The following is a 17,621-nucleotide window of genomic DNA, read 5'->3' as shown; positions in this document are numbered from 1 at the left end:
TGAAGATTATCATGTGCATGCAGGCATGTTGGAGAATAAAAGACAGATCACATGCAGAAACCATCGACGACAGATCTAACGCTACAATAAACGAGATCGAGAATGATGAATCAGATCAAATCTAGTTTTTTTTTAAATCATCGACAGAACTAATCTGGGAGCCATGTTCTCGGGTTGTCAAATATGTGACCGCCTGAGAAAGATTAGGGTTAGGGTTTTTACAGAGATAAGTTGTAGCGTCTTATTGAGAACTATGGAATTATTCCAAAAAGAAGGAAAAAAAAAAATAAGTAAGGAAAAAAAAACTAACTGAGAATTAATTACATTACCTTGGGTTTGTCACGATCTAGACACTATATATGGTGTCCGCAATTTGCTCCTACTTTAGGGTTTGGATATATACAGATTTCTTGCGCTATACTCTGTGCGTTGTGATGGGTTTGGCTTACCGTTTATCGGTGACCAAACGGAAGAGAATGAAGAGAAGGAGAAAAGCGGAGACGGAGATTCCAAAGGATGTGGTGATGGGGGAGATCCTTACGAGGCTGCCCGTTACGTCACTGATGAGATTCAAGTGTGTCTCGAAGCTTTGGTCATCTCTCATCTGCTCACGATACTTCTGCAACCGTTTCCTCGCGGTCCCACTCCGACCGCGGCCTCCTCGACTTTACATGTGTTTGCACGATTGCAGTGACCCCCGTAACTCTGTAACACTATCATTGGCTCCAGACGCTGCTAGTACTAGTTGCTTTGTAGTTGACCACGATCTGACCACCCCACGGATAGGAGGCTACATCTGGCAAAACTTTCGTGGCTTCATGTGCTACACCATTTGGGATAAGCCACGGATCTATAACCCTGCCACCAGACAACTAGTCACCTTACCAGCTGCCGTCAAACTCAAATCCAACAACAGAGAAAAGAGCTTCAAAGTCGTCTCCTACTATTTTGGACATGACCCTGTCAAGGACCAGTACAAAGTGGTCTGCTCAACTGGTATCAACTACTATTACCCTAATGGTGTCAACTTGAAACGAGTGATAAGTTCAGAGCATCGGGTCTTTGCCCTAAAAGCTGGTGGAGGAGGTTCCTGGAAAAAGGCCGCTCCAACTCCAAGTAACTTTCTTCCTCACATTCCGGACGTAAGAGGAGTGTGCATCGATGGGGTTATATATTACCTTGGTTGGACTGACACGTATAAATCTGCGCTTGTGAGTTTCCACATTAGATCCGGAGACTTCAAAATGATCCAAGTTCCTCGCAGGGACGGAGATGAGCTGCCTCTAAGGGTCATTAATGTGACTCTTATAGAGTATGGTGGCAAAGCAACCATCTTTGACCAAACCAATCTTCAAGAAAAGGGTATTCTTGATTTATGGGCTGTGGCAGATGCCCGGAACGAGATATGGTCGAGGAAAACTCTTGTCCTGAAGCCTTCTCAGCTGCATTTGGTCAATAACTACACTTCATTCAATATCAGAGGTACAACTCAAAATGGCAAGGTTTTCTTGATACCTTGGTGTTTGCATTCTCCCTTTCACATTCTCTGTTATGATCTGCAAACCAATGATATGAGGAAGATCGAAATCAAAGGTGTACCTGACCACTGGTTTAGTAAGGACAAATTGACCGTTAACGTGACGTTGATGGAACAGAGGGAGAGTGTCATGTACTTGAAGACTTGAATTAATCATTTATGCATGTCTTAAGTTTAATTATTGGTTTTAGTATGAGATTTTAAAAAGTTTCTCGTGTTTCTTGTTCATAAACCACTTCCTCTCTTTCTTTGATATGAATACAATCAAGCCACTTCCGTTTACACCTATACCTCTCACAGAATTGAATTTGTGAGGCTGGTTTGAAAGGACCCAATTGGTCCAAACAAGGACAAAGCTCCTAGATTTGTATATTATATAGTAAGATAAGACAAGCCTAATAAGGATTATCTTTCTTGGTAATCGTCTGTCTGTGAGATGTTAAATTCCCGAGTAAATCCAAATCATCAGATTCTATAGGTAAAGATGTAACGCAAGGGAACCTACATTCTGTGAGTGTACTTTCTTATGATGCTCTGTGTCTGTCAAAGTCAGAAATTTTCCATTACAACTCATAACAACCACATATCTTCATACCAAGGTAATTTTGTTGCCATTTCATAATCTCCTAATCCCATAATTTCATTGTCTTTCTCCGGGAAACGTTCAAAATTGTTTTACACCGAGAGCAAGATTTTATACTAGGATGTTATGTTTTATTATGCATGCAGGCTGGTAAACTGAAAGGATGCAATGTCAAATACTTATTCACAACTCTGATGTAAGCTATGAAATTCTTCTTGTCTTTATGATCTAATAAGCTACTCGGGGTACCAATGCATCTACACAAACATGAAATTTGGGTAAAGTCAAAGAAAATGGGTGCATAATTGCAGTCGAAGCTTATGTCTAGCGTGTGCATGCGTTTAGGAGACAAACAAGGTAGATAGCGAAAATACTCAATAACCAACATGAAAAAAAAAAAAAAATGGAGAACCATATTCATAGGGAACAGGCACCAAGTGATTCAAGAATTTCCTGATCACTAATAATTGAACCCTCTTGAAAGAGAAACCAGCGTCAGGAACAAGCCAAATCCTTCTTCTTACAATAGTCAAAACACAGATCATTAACTTTTTCTTGTAGAGTCTGTAGTGCAACATGTTAGTTTGAATTTGATTGACTATATAAAACTATTTACGAACAAACAATATTTCCATAACATTATCTAACTAAACAGACATACATGCAGACCGTGGTCACAGAAAAAAGTCTCAGTTCTAGAAGTATGTCATATATATTAACCGACATACCATGCATGCAGCCAGATATGCATTGAAATGTTGCAGGAAAACTATTTGCAGCTGCGATAGAACGACAGAAACCAGACATGAGCTTCACCTGGAGCTACATTATGTTCTGGAGCAACCTGTCCAGTGGAAGTAGTCTGCCAATTTAGCATGGACAAGGAAAATAAATACTTAAACACGAGAAGAAACCCTCAACACTCCAGAATTCCCAAAATATATACGAATCTGTATTACAATAGAGTCTACATACTCAAGGATAAGACCTAGTCATGTCATCCACGAGTAGCAGAAGAAAACTTAATTACAACCATTTAACCTTGCAGGAGACATAGACCTGGTCCTAGGAATGGATTAAATAATATCACATTTAAGCTTTCCTAGAATATAAATGATTTGAGTGTCAAAGAAAAATTTATTAAAATGTTGGAAAAATAAAAGGATCACGTAACATTGAATAGTACGAACAGTCTGTTTATCAACTTGGGATCATCCAAATTTGTTTCAGAAGCTTTCTTTTTTAGAAGCTCCTCCCCTCTTTTAGCTACAGGTTCTTGACTTGAATGAATTTTAACCAAAAAATTCATACCAACTCTCAGAGACATGAAGAGTAGAAATGAATTGCAGAAGGACAGTGATAAAAAAAAAAACATTGGATATACGGATTCACCAGGAAGGTTCATGGTTCCACGAAGGTAGAAAAGTATTTCATGTCATGTGACAATAACAAAGCATGTCATCTGGCAAAAAACATAAAGCATACCTATCCACTGATGCAGCAATGTAGAATGGATATACGGATTCACCAGGCAGGTCCATGGTTCCAATGACATTCAAGATCCCCAACTGCTTAAGGAATTGATCGATTTATTAAAAAGAAAATAGTTCTTAGTGACAAATGTATAGCTTGGCAGCAAAAGAAAGAGAAAAGTTTGAAGTTTTAACAGACCTTTCTCTTCGTAAGTATGTCCCCTTTCAATGCTTGCTTTCTCATGATGCGATTAACTTGAAAAACTGAAAGCCCAGGAGGAGATCCTCCTCTGAATAAGAAGGTCGAGCTCTAATTAGATGCAGATATAACTAGTAGAACAAAAGATGGTGGAAGAACACTCGAATGGATTCCATACCCTTGAAGAACTGGTTGATACAAAAGCATATGAAGGCAAAAATCCAGAAACAATTCTTTATCCTGAGAAGCAATCAGAGATCTATACTTTACAGAGACATCATCACTGATCTGGCTTCGCATGACACTCTCCAATAACCTGAAAACAAACCAATTACAATTTCAGGATATTTAAAGGCCAATGATTGTGTGTAATGCAAATAGACATTCTAAAATGATCATCTATACTACCAATTCAGCTGGCAATAGACTTCGCCAGCGTATCAATTTTTATAAGACTCTAGGAATCACCTGATATCGTTCCCCACATAAAACCTTTAGGACTACCAATATATGCAGCACTAACCACTATAAATGCTTCAAATAGAGAGAGAAAAAAAATGCAAAAGGAAGTGTCACTATAAACAATACGAAGACAAAATAATGCAAACAGACTGATCATATCATTGTAGCAACTGAATTAAAAAAAAAAAAAACATATTGGCTTAGTCATCTAAGTAATGCATAACGATTTAGAAAAGGAAAAAAGGACGTACAAGTGGAGATAAAATAGGTATCCAATTTCACACTAAAGGAAGGACTGAGAGACCACCTTAATGACAAATCTCAAAACAATCTCCTGGTGCTGCTGAGGAAGCTTCGAAACATTCTCCAGTGTCTTAGGTGCAATATCCTCTCTTTCCTATAACAGTGAACAAGAACCAGTCCTCTAATTTGGTTAGCAATATTTACACTATTTACAAGCATATGCAAATTCCAACAACGTGATGATCAAATAACAAGATGACCGAACCTTAGCAGGAGCTCGTTCAAAAGCCATCTCAACATACACGATACAAAATTCCTAACCATAGGAGAAGCAGCAGGGTCGGTGTACAATTTCCATAAGTCCAACAACGGCAAACCAATTTCATGCTGGTGCTTCACTCTCTTGTTTACATGACTCAATATCTCAAGAACCTGTGCCAAAAAAAAAAAAAGGTACATCAACAAACATTGAGACTGGATATCACGAATTCCTATAAACATCCACCATAATTTCTATAACTTTAAAAAGTAGGATTCATCTAACATATATCCCTGCTCGTAAGATTTTGATTTTAAATCATCAAACACTAAATTCAGTAGAAGAGCAAATTGCCTTGTTGCGAACAGCGGGAGATTGGGAGGAGAGAGATGATATGGTAAGGGGAGGGAGCTTCGAGACTGGGGCTTCGAGCTTGGAGTCGATCCGATCGAGCATCCGATTTGTACATCAGTGAAGGCGACTCGCCATCCGATTTGGATTCGCCAACTCGCCATCCGATTTGGACTCGCCAACTCGCCATCCGATCGAGCATTTCCTCCAACTCGCCATCCGCTTTGGACATCAGTGAAGGCGACGAAGAAGACGATGATGAACCCTCCATATCTATTCTACAAGCTCATTTTAAGTTTCTGAATCTTTGCTTCGTTTTCAATGTGTTTGCTTCTTCCTGGGTTCTTCTCTTCTTATGCTTTTCCTCAGACTTCCCGTCTTGGCGGACAAGAGAAGTAGAGTTGTGGACAAAACGGCATCGCATAAGAAGGCTTCCCTTTAAGCATATTATTGGGCCAAAATCCCATGATATAAGCATCTTAATGGGCCCAAATCCCATAATATAGCCGGGCTCGATATCTAATCCAATAATAATGTAAACCCAATCACTTACCCGATGTGCACAATCCGTTCAATTTCCAAATCACTATTTTGCCAAAAGTCAAATTCTTGTCATTCTAAGAAAAGGTTATATTGATATTTGCTAATGTTACAACATCATCTCATCACATCTGTGTAAGACTAAATGGAAGTTCATTGTATGATGATACTCATAACTAAATAAATGTCACACTCAAAAAGTAAACTATAAATTGGGAATTATCCACAAACATTTCCCAGTTTATATTTTTCCTACTCTAACTAAATCAATGAAGTAATTTTCCTTTTTATAGGTTTTGGTGAGGAAGAAGAAAAATAACGCTCTCTGTTTCCTAATTTTGAATCTCTCAACACGAGCCCAACATAAAATACACAATGAGATTGAAATCCTTTTTTTGTTGATATGGTCATTATGTACATGTAGTAATATCAATTTCGACGCTAGATTATGTACAGAAGCTTCCATCTGAAAGTCATCTTCCCAACAAAGCGAGGATCTATCGCCACCGTGAAACAACTCAAGACTTTGTTGGTAATGCTCATATCTGCTTCTCTCATCATCAGTTATGTAACAGCAGAAAGAATGTGCTTACGAGGCTTTAGTATTCTCATCCCCATGCCATTGAAAAAGCATAGTTAACCACCAGTTTACCATCAAAGCCAAAAATCTGCAAATACCAAACCAGCACCATGTAAGCAATAGGAAGATTATTTTCAAGGGGAATAACAGAGACAGATTCTTGATTCACAAATCGGTGCAAACTAAAGAATAACAGGGAAGCTCTCGGTGTAATTTTGTTGCCATTTCATAATCTCCTAATCCCATAATTTCATTGTCTTTCTCCGGGAAACATTCAAAATAGTTTTACAGCGAGAGCAAGATCTTATACTAGGATGTTATGTTTTATTATGCATGCAGGCTGGTAAACTGAAAGGATGCAATTAATGTCAGATACTTATTCACAACTCTGATGTAAGCTATGAAATTTTTCTTCAAGTCTTTATGATCTAATAAGCTACTCGGGGTACCAATGCATCTACACAAACATGAAATTTGGGTAAGATTACTGTAAGATATCATATCATCATATAAGATTTTATTCGAATGAACTTTACTGAACCATATAGCTCCACACATACCACATTGCTTTTCTTACTCCACATATTCCACACATAACAAACGCAAATTACATTCAGGTCAGGCTCTCGACGAGATCTTCTCTTTCGAGCATCCTTCGTTGGAGGAGTTAGACCGTGTCTGTATTCAACTGTATTAGGCGCAGGATCACCAGGCTCCCTGACCATGATCATCTGTGTGCCAAGTCAAAGCATTCATATTGCAATGATTAGCTCACGCAAAAAAAAAAAAAAAAAAAAAAAGGGCACGCATTCTACTATGGGACAAAGTATCACCTCCAAGGAAACTGTTGGTTTAATCAACGGATAACTAAATACTTTAGTTCTAATCTCCAAAATGGATTCTTTTAGCAATCCATAAGCTTCATGGACATTTCTCTTTAATGCACCTGCTCCGGGCATACAACAGTATACTTAATCTGCGAAAGGTAACAACAAAGAACATCCACATGTTTCTTAGTGGAGAAGAATATCAAATTATCAATTGGCCAACATGGCAGGAAAACAAACGAATATCTCTCAGACGAGTTTCTTAAAAACTCACACTTTTCGGCAGAGCATATGGCTTAAAGAGTGGCTTTTTCCCAATGTGGCAATGACTTGGTTGATATCGTAAGCCAGTCATCTTGGTATCTGTCACAACCAACAATATAAATATGAGTACGTAACAAAAACTTTTAAGATATCCTAAGAAAAGGAAATCATGAATACTTCAGGAAATAACCCGATCACACAGGCATCTTGATCAAGACCATATTCTATTTAAAAAACTTTAACACTGACTGCTTATAGAGCAGACATCGGCATACGTACCCCACAAGTATAGAAGAACACAAAAAAAAGTGTTGGTCTGAACTGTATATGTCCTGGCTCTGAGCAGTCTTCTCTCCTTCCGCACCATCTATTGCATTCGACACTGCTTGTTTGCCAAGATAAAAGAACCATCAGAGATATTGACAAGTATTCACTCTATCAGATATCAATGAACAACCACAGTAGAAGCTCAACGAGATGATTGCCAGCGTGAGACTGAGAAATAATCAGGATTCGTGTTCTACCTTCACTCGGGGCTGACTCAGCACTACATCCCTCAGAAATAGATCCTCCATCCATAGACTGATTTCGGCCCTTGCACCAATCTATGACAGCTACTGGGTCATCGGACTGACCAAATGCAGATTTCAGAGCTGTTTTGATGTCAGATTGCAGTAGAGTAATGACAGACGAAGGAAAAAACCTGGAAAAGAAAGAAATCTCCAGAATCAGGTTTAAACCGACAGAACATATCATCCTGTACCATAAATAATCACCAGCAGTCACAAGACAAAAGGTAGAAGCAGGAGAAATATGAACAAGCTAGAAGCTTTATACGATCGCTCTGTGACCAGTTAATTTTGCATCGCATAACTAACAATTATGAACGTAAACACATTGAGTACCCTCATTTCCTGCTCACGGCCGCTTGGAACCCTGCAAAGAATGTTATGTTACTTATTGGTTATCAGAACTATGCAATCTCTACCAACGCCACAGATAACAGACATACCATTTTTGGGCCAGATTGCCTACACGTCAGAGAATCTACAGTTCTTGAAGTCATTCTCCAACCACTCCCGCTAGACGCACTACTTGTTGAGGTAATGCTGCTATTACGGCTACTGCTGCTCCTAATATAACCGTATTTTCTTCTTCCATAAAACCCATCACTCTTATTTCCAGATGCTCCAAGGAAGTTAGTATCGCTTCTGATACCTCAAATATTCTTCACTTTGAGAAAGAAAAAAAAAAAAAAGAAAACATCTCCAAAACTCATGTAGGAAAGTCCAGTTAATACTCTGGCGCCATATCAAGCAACAACTTAATATGAGATATTTCAAAGAGCTAACCTGAGAAATGATCCTAGTGAACCAAAGAGCTAACCTGAGAAATGATCCCTGACGTCAAGTTAATTGTCACCCAATTAGTCTGGAAAAAAACAAAACATTGAAGAAGGTGGTAAGTACAAACCAGATGAAGTGTATGATATATGACAGCAAACGGCTGTACTTCAACCGAACAGAACATAGTTTGCTTAATATAGGTGCATTGTTTCTTTCATACAAAAGCATGTATATGAACATATTAACTGAAAAGGATGACTCCCAAGAAGGGGTACAGAGAAAAATACCATACCCGCCCATCATTATACAGTTTGATGCCAGAAACCATCATGCTCTTGAGCCCGACCTGTTGTTCTGACTTTCCGGTTGAAACTTTACCAAGTCATACTTTTGATGCACCTGCTCCTCCAGGCTCATATCACGAGGGTCCTGATTCCAAACAAGAGAGGGTAAGAGGATTTAATGAAGCATCCATCATGAACACTAAAAACATTTTAATGACAGAATGCCAAACCTTGACAGAAAGCGGTGCTAACGAGAAGTTTTTGTGGTGCTTGAAGATCAAGCCATTTCTGCTGCCCGAGACATTCTCTCCAATCTCTCCTGATCAGCGTCCTTGGTGGTTTCACCATCAGCTTTGCTAACTACCAGAGGTAATAAAGATGGATGGTGAAGTAGATCAAGAACACTTTTACGAACTAGCTGTAGGAGAGTGTGCTTTACCTTACCAGGGTTGTAGGTCGCAACAAAAGGATTGGTCCCAAGTGCTAAGAAATGCTCACATCAAGTACACAACAAAAATTGAAACGACAACAAATTTTTTTCAAATGTATCAGGATTCAGCTCATCAGAAAGTGAAACCAAGAAACAAGTAAATGTAAGAAGCTCTCTACTGTGAATATGATTCACAAGACCGAGTAAACAAGAGAGTTGCACACAAAAGATTCGAAAGAAATTGAAATGGCAGTGAAATTTATTACAATCAGATCGATCGATCGGCCGAAACCCTAGATCGACATTTTGTGTTTTGGGGATTTTGCTATTTATTTAAAATAGAGTAGTAAAGTCTGACGTGGAAAATGAAAAAAAGGAAAATGACGTAGTAAAGTGTCGGGGAATCATGCCGCCGCGACACCACCGGCCGCGCCGTCATCGTCACCAGCGCCACCACCACCGTTGTCGCCGGGAGGTTGGTAGCGACGGAGCTTGCGACGGCGTCTGGCCTTCCGATTCTTCCTCGTCTTCTTCTGGAGCCTCTCGCGACGATGAACGCACTTCTTACCCTGGGGGCCGGCTTCTTCTAATTCCTCCTCGCCGCCTGAATCTTCTAATTCCTCCTGCTCCCGTCCTAAACAAAATCAACAACCGGCTTAGCTATTCAAATCCCAATCAGAATCCAACACAATCTCTCCTAAAACACAGACGCCTAAAGCTATTCAAATCCATAAAAAAATCATTGACAACACATATATACCTCTTTTGGTTCCTTTCTCTACAAATTCATCTCCATGAACGCCGACAATCACATTCGCTGGTGCTTTAAATCCAAAAACAAAACACTAAGAGATTTATACAAATCTGAATCAAAGGATATAAGAAATCTCTCCTACTTACCTGGTTGGGTTCCTTTCTCTGCAACGACCAAGCCATCTCCATGAGCGCCGGCGCCGCCGATCACATTCGCCGGTGCTTTAAATTCCAAAAAAAAAAAAAAAAACAGTAAGAACTAAGAATGTATACAAATCCGGATCAACACTACATAATAAAATCTCTCTTAGTACCTTGTTCATTTCCTTTCTCTACCAAGCCATCCTTGACCTCCTCCTTCACTGGCGCGTCACTGAGCAAAAAAAAAAAAACCAGAATACAGCTAGTGTAGAGAAATTTATGAGAAGAAAAGAAGGATGATGATGATTTTTTAAAAGTTACCTTGAACTCATCGTGATCTTCAAAGCAAAACAGAGAGAACAAAGCTTTTGGAATTTTGGAATGGCGAAATGAAAAAGTTCGTTGCTGCAATTCGTTGCTGCAATACTCTGCAGGAAGTTAGTATTTAATAAGGGATTCTTTTGGGATTTCTGTGGGGGGCCCACTCTTGTTACCACGCGCTTCTAACTGTTTTCGTTGGTTAGTCTAGTTTTGTATACACTAACTCTATTCTCTCTATACATAGTGAATCATATATGAGATTTTAAATTACACGCATTGTTTCAGTGAACAACCACAGTAAAGTAAAGACAGTAGAATTCTACAACATGATGATAGCCAGCGTATAAGTGTATAATTATATAGTAGTTTTCAGTTGGTGATAATGAGTCTATATATACATGGAATAAAATACTCATAAAATACTTAAGTTTCCCAAATGTATTCATTCACCATCACCAAAAAAAAAAAATGTCATTATACAAAATATTATTCACGCATAGAAACAAACAAGTCTTATAAACGATGCAACAAAAGCTGATATTTAAAACCGTCACACACTATGGTTGTAAACTCGAAACTTGGTGATCATATTTGTTTAAACTCGAAACTTGGTGATCATATTTGTTTCATAGTTAGTTTTATAGAACGTTTTAAAAAAAAAATTCTACCTAATTGAGGCTTAATTCGATCGAGAACATTAACGATGGAATCATATTACTACAAAAACTTTTTGAGAGGTAAAAGACCGTAGGAATGAATGATTGAATTACATATTCTCACTAAAGATTCTCCAGGAGTGGGTTATTAGACAATCAAACAAAAATACAGTATAATAACGTTCACATATATTAAAATCCTTTTTGTTCTGCAACAAAATAGACCCGAAAATGCAACAAAAACATTTTTTTTTCAAAACAATAAGAAGATAAATTATAATCAACGTTCCTTCTTTGTTCCTTAATCACCACCATCAATCATCATCATCCTCCACTAATCGATCTTAACCGAGGAATAGATGAGCCGTGTGAACCAGAGACAAGCATAGAACCCAATTGTTCCTGTGAGCACAAAAAATGCATACGAAGCGATGAGCATGTACCCGAAGTAAAGCATCGCCGAGACCAGTTTTGTGATCTGAAGCTTTGTGAAGAAGTAGAACGTGGCGTAGAGGAAGAGATAGAGAGCTGATGAGCCTGATGTGAGGTAAGATCTCCACCACCAAAGGTAGTCCTCACTGCAAAGCTGGAAGTAGCAGAGTACTACGGTTATCTCGGCGCAGGTAATGATGAGGATTTCAAAGACTAGGAAGAGGAACCCGAAGATGTAGTAGAACTGGTTAAGCCAAATGGATGTGAGGATGAAGAAGAGCTCGATGAAGACTGCACCAAACGGTAAGATTCCTCCAATATTGAGGATTTGAGAAAACCGGGTTCATATACCAAGCTTGCTCTGGGATTTGCCTCGGGATTTTGTTGGTTTTCACTGGGTCATCAACCGCTGGTTTCTTGGAACCGATGTAAGCACAAACAAATACAAGAGGAACCGAGATACGAAACCAGAGGAAGATCAAGGCAAACATTGTCCCAAAGGGAACCGCGCCGGATGGTACTTCTGACCCCAGATGAGAGCGTTTAGGACAAAGATTTTGGCTGAGACAACTGCAGGGAACAAGAAGGCTGTTCTGAAGGCGATTCTCTTCCACTCTGTTCCTTTGAACATTTTGTAGAGACGTGAAGAAGCGTAACTAGCAAAGAGGCCCATGAAGACCCAGAGCAGGAGCATGGCCGTCATCAGACCACCCCGGTTGGAAGGGGAGAGAAATCCAAGCATGGCAAAGATCATCGTCACAAGTACCATGCCTAAACACTGGACCCCTGTACCAACGTAGAAGCAGAGCAGATCTGAATTAGTTGGAAGTCTGAAAACATCACCATGGACAAGCTTCCATTTTGTCTCTTCTTGAGCTTCTTCTCGAGTCTCGAGCTCGTTGTATCGTGAAATGTCACGGTAAAGGGTCCTCAGCATTATCATTGCCACCATACCCGAGAGGAACAGGACGATCATCAGTGAATTGACAATTGAGAACCAGTGAATTTGGTTATCACTCATCAGAAGATAAGCATCCCATCTAGATGCCCACTTTACTTCACTCTCCTGGACAGCAACAACAGCAGCAGTAAATCAGAGATATATTGAGAACAGGAATAGGATAGCATTTAATTAAGACACAAATCACAGGGTAAGAAAATAAAAGCTTGCCTGGAAATCGACATCATATGTGAAGATGATCTCCTTCTTTTGTTCAACTTCTTGAGGAGTAGCCGAGCTCACAAGTCACAGCCAGACCTTTGGTGTGAGGATCACAGGTGTTGAGTGACTTGTGTCGTGCAACAGGCTTTTGATAAAAAGTTGAACCACCTCGAGCGACACAAGTGATCACTCAACACCTTTTAGAAGATATGTTCTCGCAACTGAAGCTACGTCTTTCGTTGATTTAGCTCTGAATTCAGATTGTGGAGATTTTTTATAATGACATTTTTTTTTTTGGTGATGGTGAATGATTACATTTGGGAAACTTAAGTATTTTATGAGTATTTTATGCCTTGTATATATAGACTCATTTTTACCAACTAAAACCTACTATGATTATACACTTATACGCTGGCTATCATCATCTTGTAGAATTCTACTGTCTTTACTGTGGTTGTTCACTTTTTTTTGCCCATTCAATTTTTATAACTTTCTTTTTTGGTAACCTAACCTCTTAAACCAAAACAATCTGTAATTTTATATTCGTAAACCTCCATTTAAATTTTGGCAATACAAACCACTGCAATGATTTTGTAGTGGTTAAATATGAACATTCATTAGAATTTTGACTACATTATTATGTTTCGACGAATACATGATGAAAACCTTCATTACACGACAGGATGTTTATAAGACTGATATTTACAAATCAAAGAGACGACAGAGCACAAAAGATGCTCATAAGTGGATACGACATAGTTTATTCTAAAATCAACCGGAAGTAGTGTGCACAATTGATCAATCTGAGCGTTAAATTAGACCTTTCGGAGTAATACCAACAGATATTCACAGTGTGTTAGCAATGGAATAAATTTTGAGGATATGATGAACTCATGAACACATAAATTGCCTAAAAGCTTTTCAATTTCATTTAGAATTTGACCATATATTCACAGATATTCACAATCCTCAGACTTTGTATCTTATCTCAAACTAATCCATCCGGAATCCATAAAATCTAAACCATCAATCTTCTAATTCTTCTGAAAAAAACAATTAATCGCGGTAAATCGAACGCATTAAACGGTCTAATCCGCGAACTTAACCGAGAGGTGGATGAATCAAACAAAGATAGATACATCGCACCAGATCGAACATCAATTAAGGATAAATCGAAGCATATAGATACGAAAAGAGGAAGGAAACGCACGAAGGGATCTGCCGGTGAATATATAGGACGAAACCGACGATGTCATTGATGATATGGAAGACGCCGGAGCCGCCGAGTGAAGAAGCGGTGGTTACGATGTCTACGTCGTACTTCTCCTCTGTAGTTCCTTCTCCTTCCGCCAAATCCATTGTGATCAAAAGCTCTGAGAAGATAAAAAACTGCGTGTTTGTGTTGCTCAAGAAATTTTGAAAAAGTGAGTAGGCGGGGGGAAAGAAGAAGAAGAAGAAGAAGACACAGATCGGTCCAGGATTTCAAATCAGTAGTAGTTCAATATTTTGATTGAGGAAAATAGATAATTCACCGATTAAAAAAAAAAAAAAAAAAAAAGAGAAAGAAAGAAAAATACAAATGACAAAACCTACCCTAGAGAGAATCAGAATAACAAATTAACCCCTAAACTTTATAAGCGGTGGCGAGAGTTGGCCGAACGGATGGCCCAATATACCTCGCTTCACTTTCTTTGCCTATATTCGGCCCATTTATCAAATTTTTTTTTTTTTTTGGGGTTACTGAAGATATCAATTATCAAGCTCAAACTCTAAAATTAAATCATATTTTATGATAGAGTAGGGTTGTTTATGTCCGTTTCAGTTTCTTGGATTCCACTGAAATTAGTTTCATTCCATCAAGGAAACATAACTAAAACTTTTAAAACATAATGTTGTGTGCAATGAATAATTTCATCATATATTTGTCGAAACATTACAAATTTTTATAATTATGTTGTGAACTCTAAACGTTATAACGAACGTGCGTGTTAAATTATCTGAAATAAGGGCTATTAGGGATCAAAATACCACTTTGTGGGGTTTCACTAAGATTAGCTTTATTCCATTAGGGAAATATAGCATAAACTGTTTACAGCTTTGCAGTGAGGATTTTTTTTAAAACGTTCTATAAGACTAACTATGAAACAAATATGATCACCAAGTTTCGAGTTTACAACCATAGTGTGACGGTTTTAAATATCAGCTTTTGTTGCATCGTTTATAAGACTTGTTTGTTTCTATGCGTGAATAATATTTTGTATAATGACATTTTTTTTTTGGTGATGGTGAATGAATACATTTGGGAAACTTAAGTATTTTATGAGTATTTTATTCCATGTATATATAGACTCATTTTCACCAACTGAAACCTACTATATAATTATACACTTATACGCTGGCTATCATCATGTTGTAGAATTCTACTGTCTTTACTTTACTGTGGTTGTTCACTGAAACAATTTTTGTGGTGCTTGAAGATCAAGCCATTTCTGCTGCCCGAGACATTCTCTCCAATCTCTCCTGATCAGCGTCCTTGGTTTCACCATCAGCTTTGCTAACTACCAGAGGTAATAAAGATGGATGGTGAAGTAGATCAAGAACACTTTTACGAACTAGCTGTAGGACAGTGTGCTTTACCTTACCAGGGTTGTAGGTCGCAACAAAAGGATTGGTCCCAAGTGCTAAGAAATGCTCACATCAAGTACACAACAAAAATTGAAACGACAACGAAATTTTTTCAAATGTATCAGGATTCAGCTCATCAGAAAGTGAAACCAAGAAACAAGTAAATGTAAGAAGCTCTCTACTGTGAATATGATTCACAAGACCGAGTAAACAAGAGAGTTGCACACAAAAGATTCGAAAGAAATTGAAATGGCAGTGAAATTTATTACAATCAGATCGATCGATCGGCCGAAACCCTAGATCGACATTTTGTGTTTTGGGGATTTTGCTATTTATTTAAAATAGAGTAGTAAAGTCTGACGTGGAAAATGAAAAAAAAGGAAAATGACGTAGTAAAGTGTCGGGGAATCATGCTGCCGCGACACCACCGGCCGCGCCGTCATCGTCACCAGCGCCACCACCACCACCGTTGCCGCCGGGAGGTTGGTAGCGACGGAGCTTGCGACGGCGTCTGGCCTTCCGATTCTTCCTCGTCTTCTTCTGGAGCCTCTCGCGACGATGAACGCACTTCTTACCCTGGGGGCTGGCTTCTTCTAATTCCTCCTCGCCGCCTGAATCCTCCTCGCCGCCTGAATCTTCTAATTCCTCCTGCTCCCGTCCTAAACAAAATCAACAACCGGCTTAGCTATTCAAATCCCAATCAGAATCCAACACAATCTCTCCTAAAACACAGACGCCTAAAGCTATTCAAATCCATAAAAAAATCATTGACAACACATATATACCTCTTTTGGTTCCTTTCTCTACAAATTCATCTCCATGAACGCCGACAATCACATTCGCTGGTGCTTTAAATCCAAAAACAAAACACTAAGAGATTTATACAAATCTGAATCAAAGGATATAAGAAATCTCTCCTACTTACCTGGTTGGGTTCCTTTCTCTGCAACAACCAAGCCATCTCCATGAGCGCCGGCGCCGCCGATCACATTCGCCGGTGCTTTAAATTCCAAAAAAAAAAAAAAACAGTAAGAACTAAGAATGTATACAAATCCGGATCAACACTACATAATAAAATCTCTCTTAGTACCTTGTTCATTTCCTTTCTCTACCAAGCCATCCTTGACCTCCTCCTTCACTGGCGCGTCACTGAGCAAAAAAAAAAAAACCAGAATACAGCTAGTGTAGAGAAATTTATGAGAAGAAAAGAAGGATGATGATGATTTTTTAAAAGTTATCTTGAACTCATCGTGATCTTCAAAGCAAAACAGAGAGAACAAAGCTTTTGGAATTTTGGAATGACGAAATGAAAAAGTTCGTTGCTGCAATTCGTTGCTGCAATACTCTGCAGGAAGTTAGTATTTAATAAGGGATTCTTTTGGGATTTCTGTGGGGGGCCCACTCTTGTTACCACGCGCTTCTAACTGTTTTCGTTGGTTAGTCTAGTTTACACTAACTCTATTCTCTCTATACATAGTGAATCATATATGAGATTTTAAATTACACGCATTGTTTCAGTGAACAACCACAGTAAAGTAAAGACAGTAGAATTCTACAACATGATGATAGCCAGCGTATAAGTGTATAATTATATAGTAGGTTTCAGTTGGTGAAAATGAGTCTATATATACATGGAATAAAATACTCATAAAATAGCAGAGTACCCGATTGTTCCTATGACAATCATAGAACCCAATTGTTCCTATGAGCACAAAAAATGCATACGAAGCGATGAGCATGTACCCGAAGTAAAGCATCGCCGAGACCAGTTTTGTGATCTGAAGCTTTGTGAAGAAGTAGAACGTGGCGTAGAGGAAGAGATAGAGAGCTGATGAGCCTGATGTGAGGTAAGATCTCCACCACCAAAGGTAGTCCTCACTGCAAAGCTGGAAGTAGCAGAGTACTACGGTTATCTCGGCGCAGGTACTCTGCTATTTTACAAGTATTTTATTCCATGTACATATAGACTCATTTTCCCCAACTGAAACCTACTATATAATTATACACTTATATGCTGGCTATCATCATGTTGTAGAATTCTACTGTCTTTACTTCACTGTGGTTGTTCACAGAAACAATGCGTGTAATTTAAAATCTCATATATGATTCACTATGTATAGAGAGAATAGAGTTAGTGTATACAAAACTAGACTA

At 38.7% G+C, this 17,621-nt stretch overlaps 3 protein-coding genes and 1 pseudogene across 5 annotated transcripts; 1 reads left to right on the top strand and 3 right to left on the bottom strand.

The window, feature by feature from the left end:
• Nucleotides 1–318: 318 nt before the first annotated feature.
• On the top strand, nt 319–1,819 carry LOC18010557 (F-box/LRR-repeat protein At2g40920). Its single transcript, XM_006392599.2, has one exon. The coding sequence runs from the start codon at nt 360–362 to the stop codon at nt 1,683–1,685; it is 1,326 nt and encodes a 441-aa protein (XP_006392661.2). The 5' UTR covers nt 319–359; the 3' UTR covers nt 1,686–1,819.
• A 1,169-nt stretch (nt 1,820–2,988) lies between these two features.
• On the bottom strand, nt 2,989–4,924 carry LOC112082825. Of its 2 annotated transcripts, XM_024150353.1 has the most exons (6): nt 4,762–4,924; nt 4,561–4,677; nt 3,970–4,107; nt 3,792–3,882; nt 3,606–3,688; nt 2,989–3,400 (listed from the first exon to the last, which is right to left on the bottom strand). In XM_024150353.1, exons 3-6 carry the CDS (start codon nt 4,089–4,091, stop codon nt 3,286–3,288), a joined length of 411 nt encoding a protein of 136 aa, XP_024006121.1. In that variant the 5' UTR covers nt 4,092–4,107; nt 4,561–4,677; nt 4,762–4,924; the 3' UTR covers nt 2,989–3,285. The 2 variants fall into 2 exon arrangements, 1 of the variants encoding a protein (XP_024006121.1); XR_002897362.1 differs by having other exon boundaries at nt 2,989–3,688; nt 4,561–4,650.
• Nucleotides 4,925–9,539: 4,615 nt separating this feature from the next.
• LOC112082784 lies at nt 9,540–10,667 on the bottom strand. Of its 2 annotated transcripts, none has more exons than XM_024150298.1 (5): nt 10,593–10,667; nt 10,445–10,503; nt 10,278–10,352; nt 10,138–10,200; nt 9,540–10,011 (listed from the first exon to the last, which is right to left on the bottom strand). In XM_024150298.1, exons 1-5 carry the CDS (start codon nt 10,601–10,603, stop codon nt 9,782–9,784), a joined length of 438 nt encoding a protein of 145 aa, XP_024006066.1. In that variant the 5' UTR covers nt 10,604–10,667; the 3' UTR covers nt 9,540–9,781. The 2 variants fall into 2 exon arrangements, with proteins under 2 accessions (XP_024006066.1, XP_024006067.1); XM_024150299.1 differs by having other exon boundaries at nt 10,138–10,194.
• An 885-nt stretch (nt 10,668–11,552) lies between these two features.
• Nucleotides 11,553–14,201, bottom strand: LOC112082790 (annotated as a pseudogene).
• Between the last annotated feature and the right edge of the window lie 3,420 nt (nt 14,202–17,621).

The sequence above is a fragment of the Eutrema salsugineum genome, unplaced genomic scaffold (genome assembly GCF_000478725.1).
Source record: "Eutrema salsugineum unplaced genomic scaffold, Eutsalg1_0 scaffold_7, whole genome shotgun sequence".
NCBI lineage: Eukaryota > Viridiplantae > Streptophyta > Magnoliopsida > Brassicales > Brassicaceae > Eutrema > Eutrema salsugineum.
The sequence above is the reverse complement of the archived record's forward strand: the minus strand, read 5'-3'. Positions and strand labels throughout refer to the sequence as shown.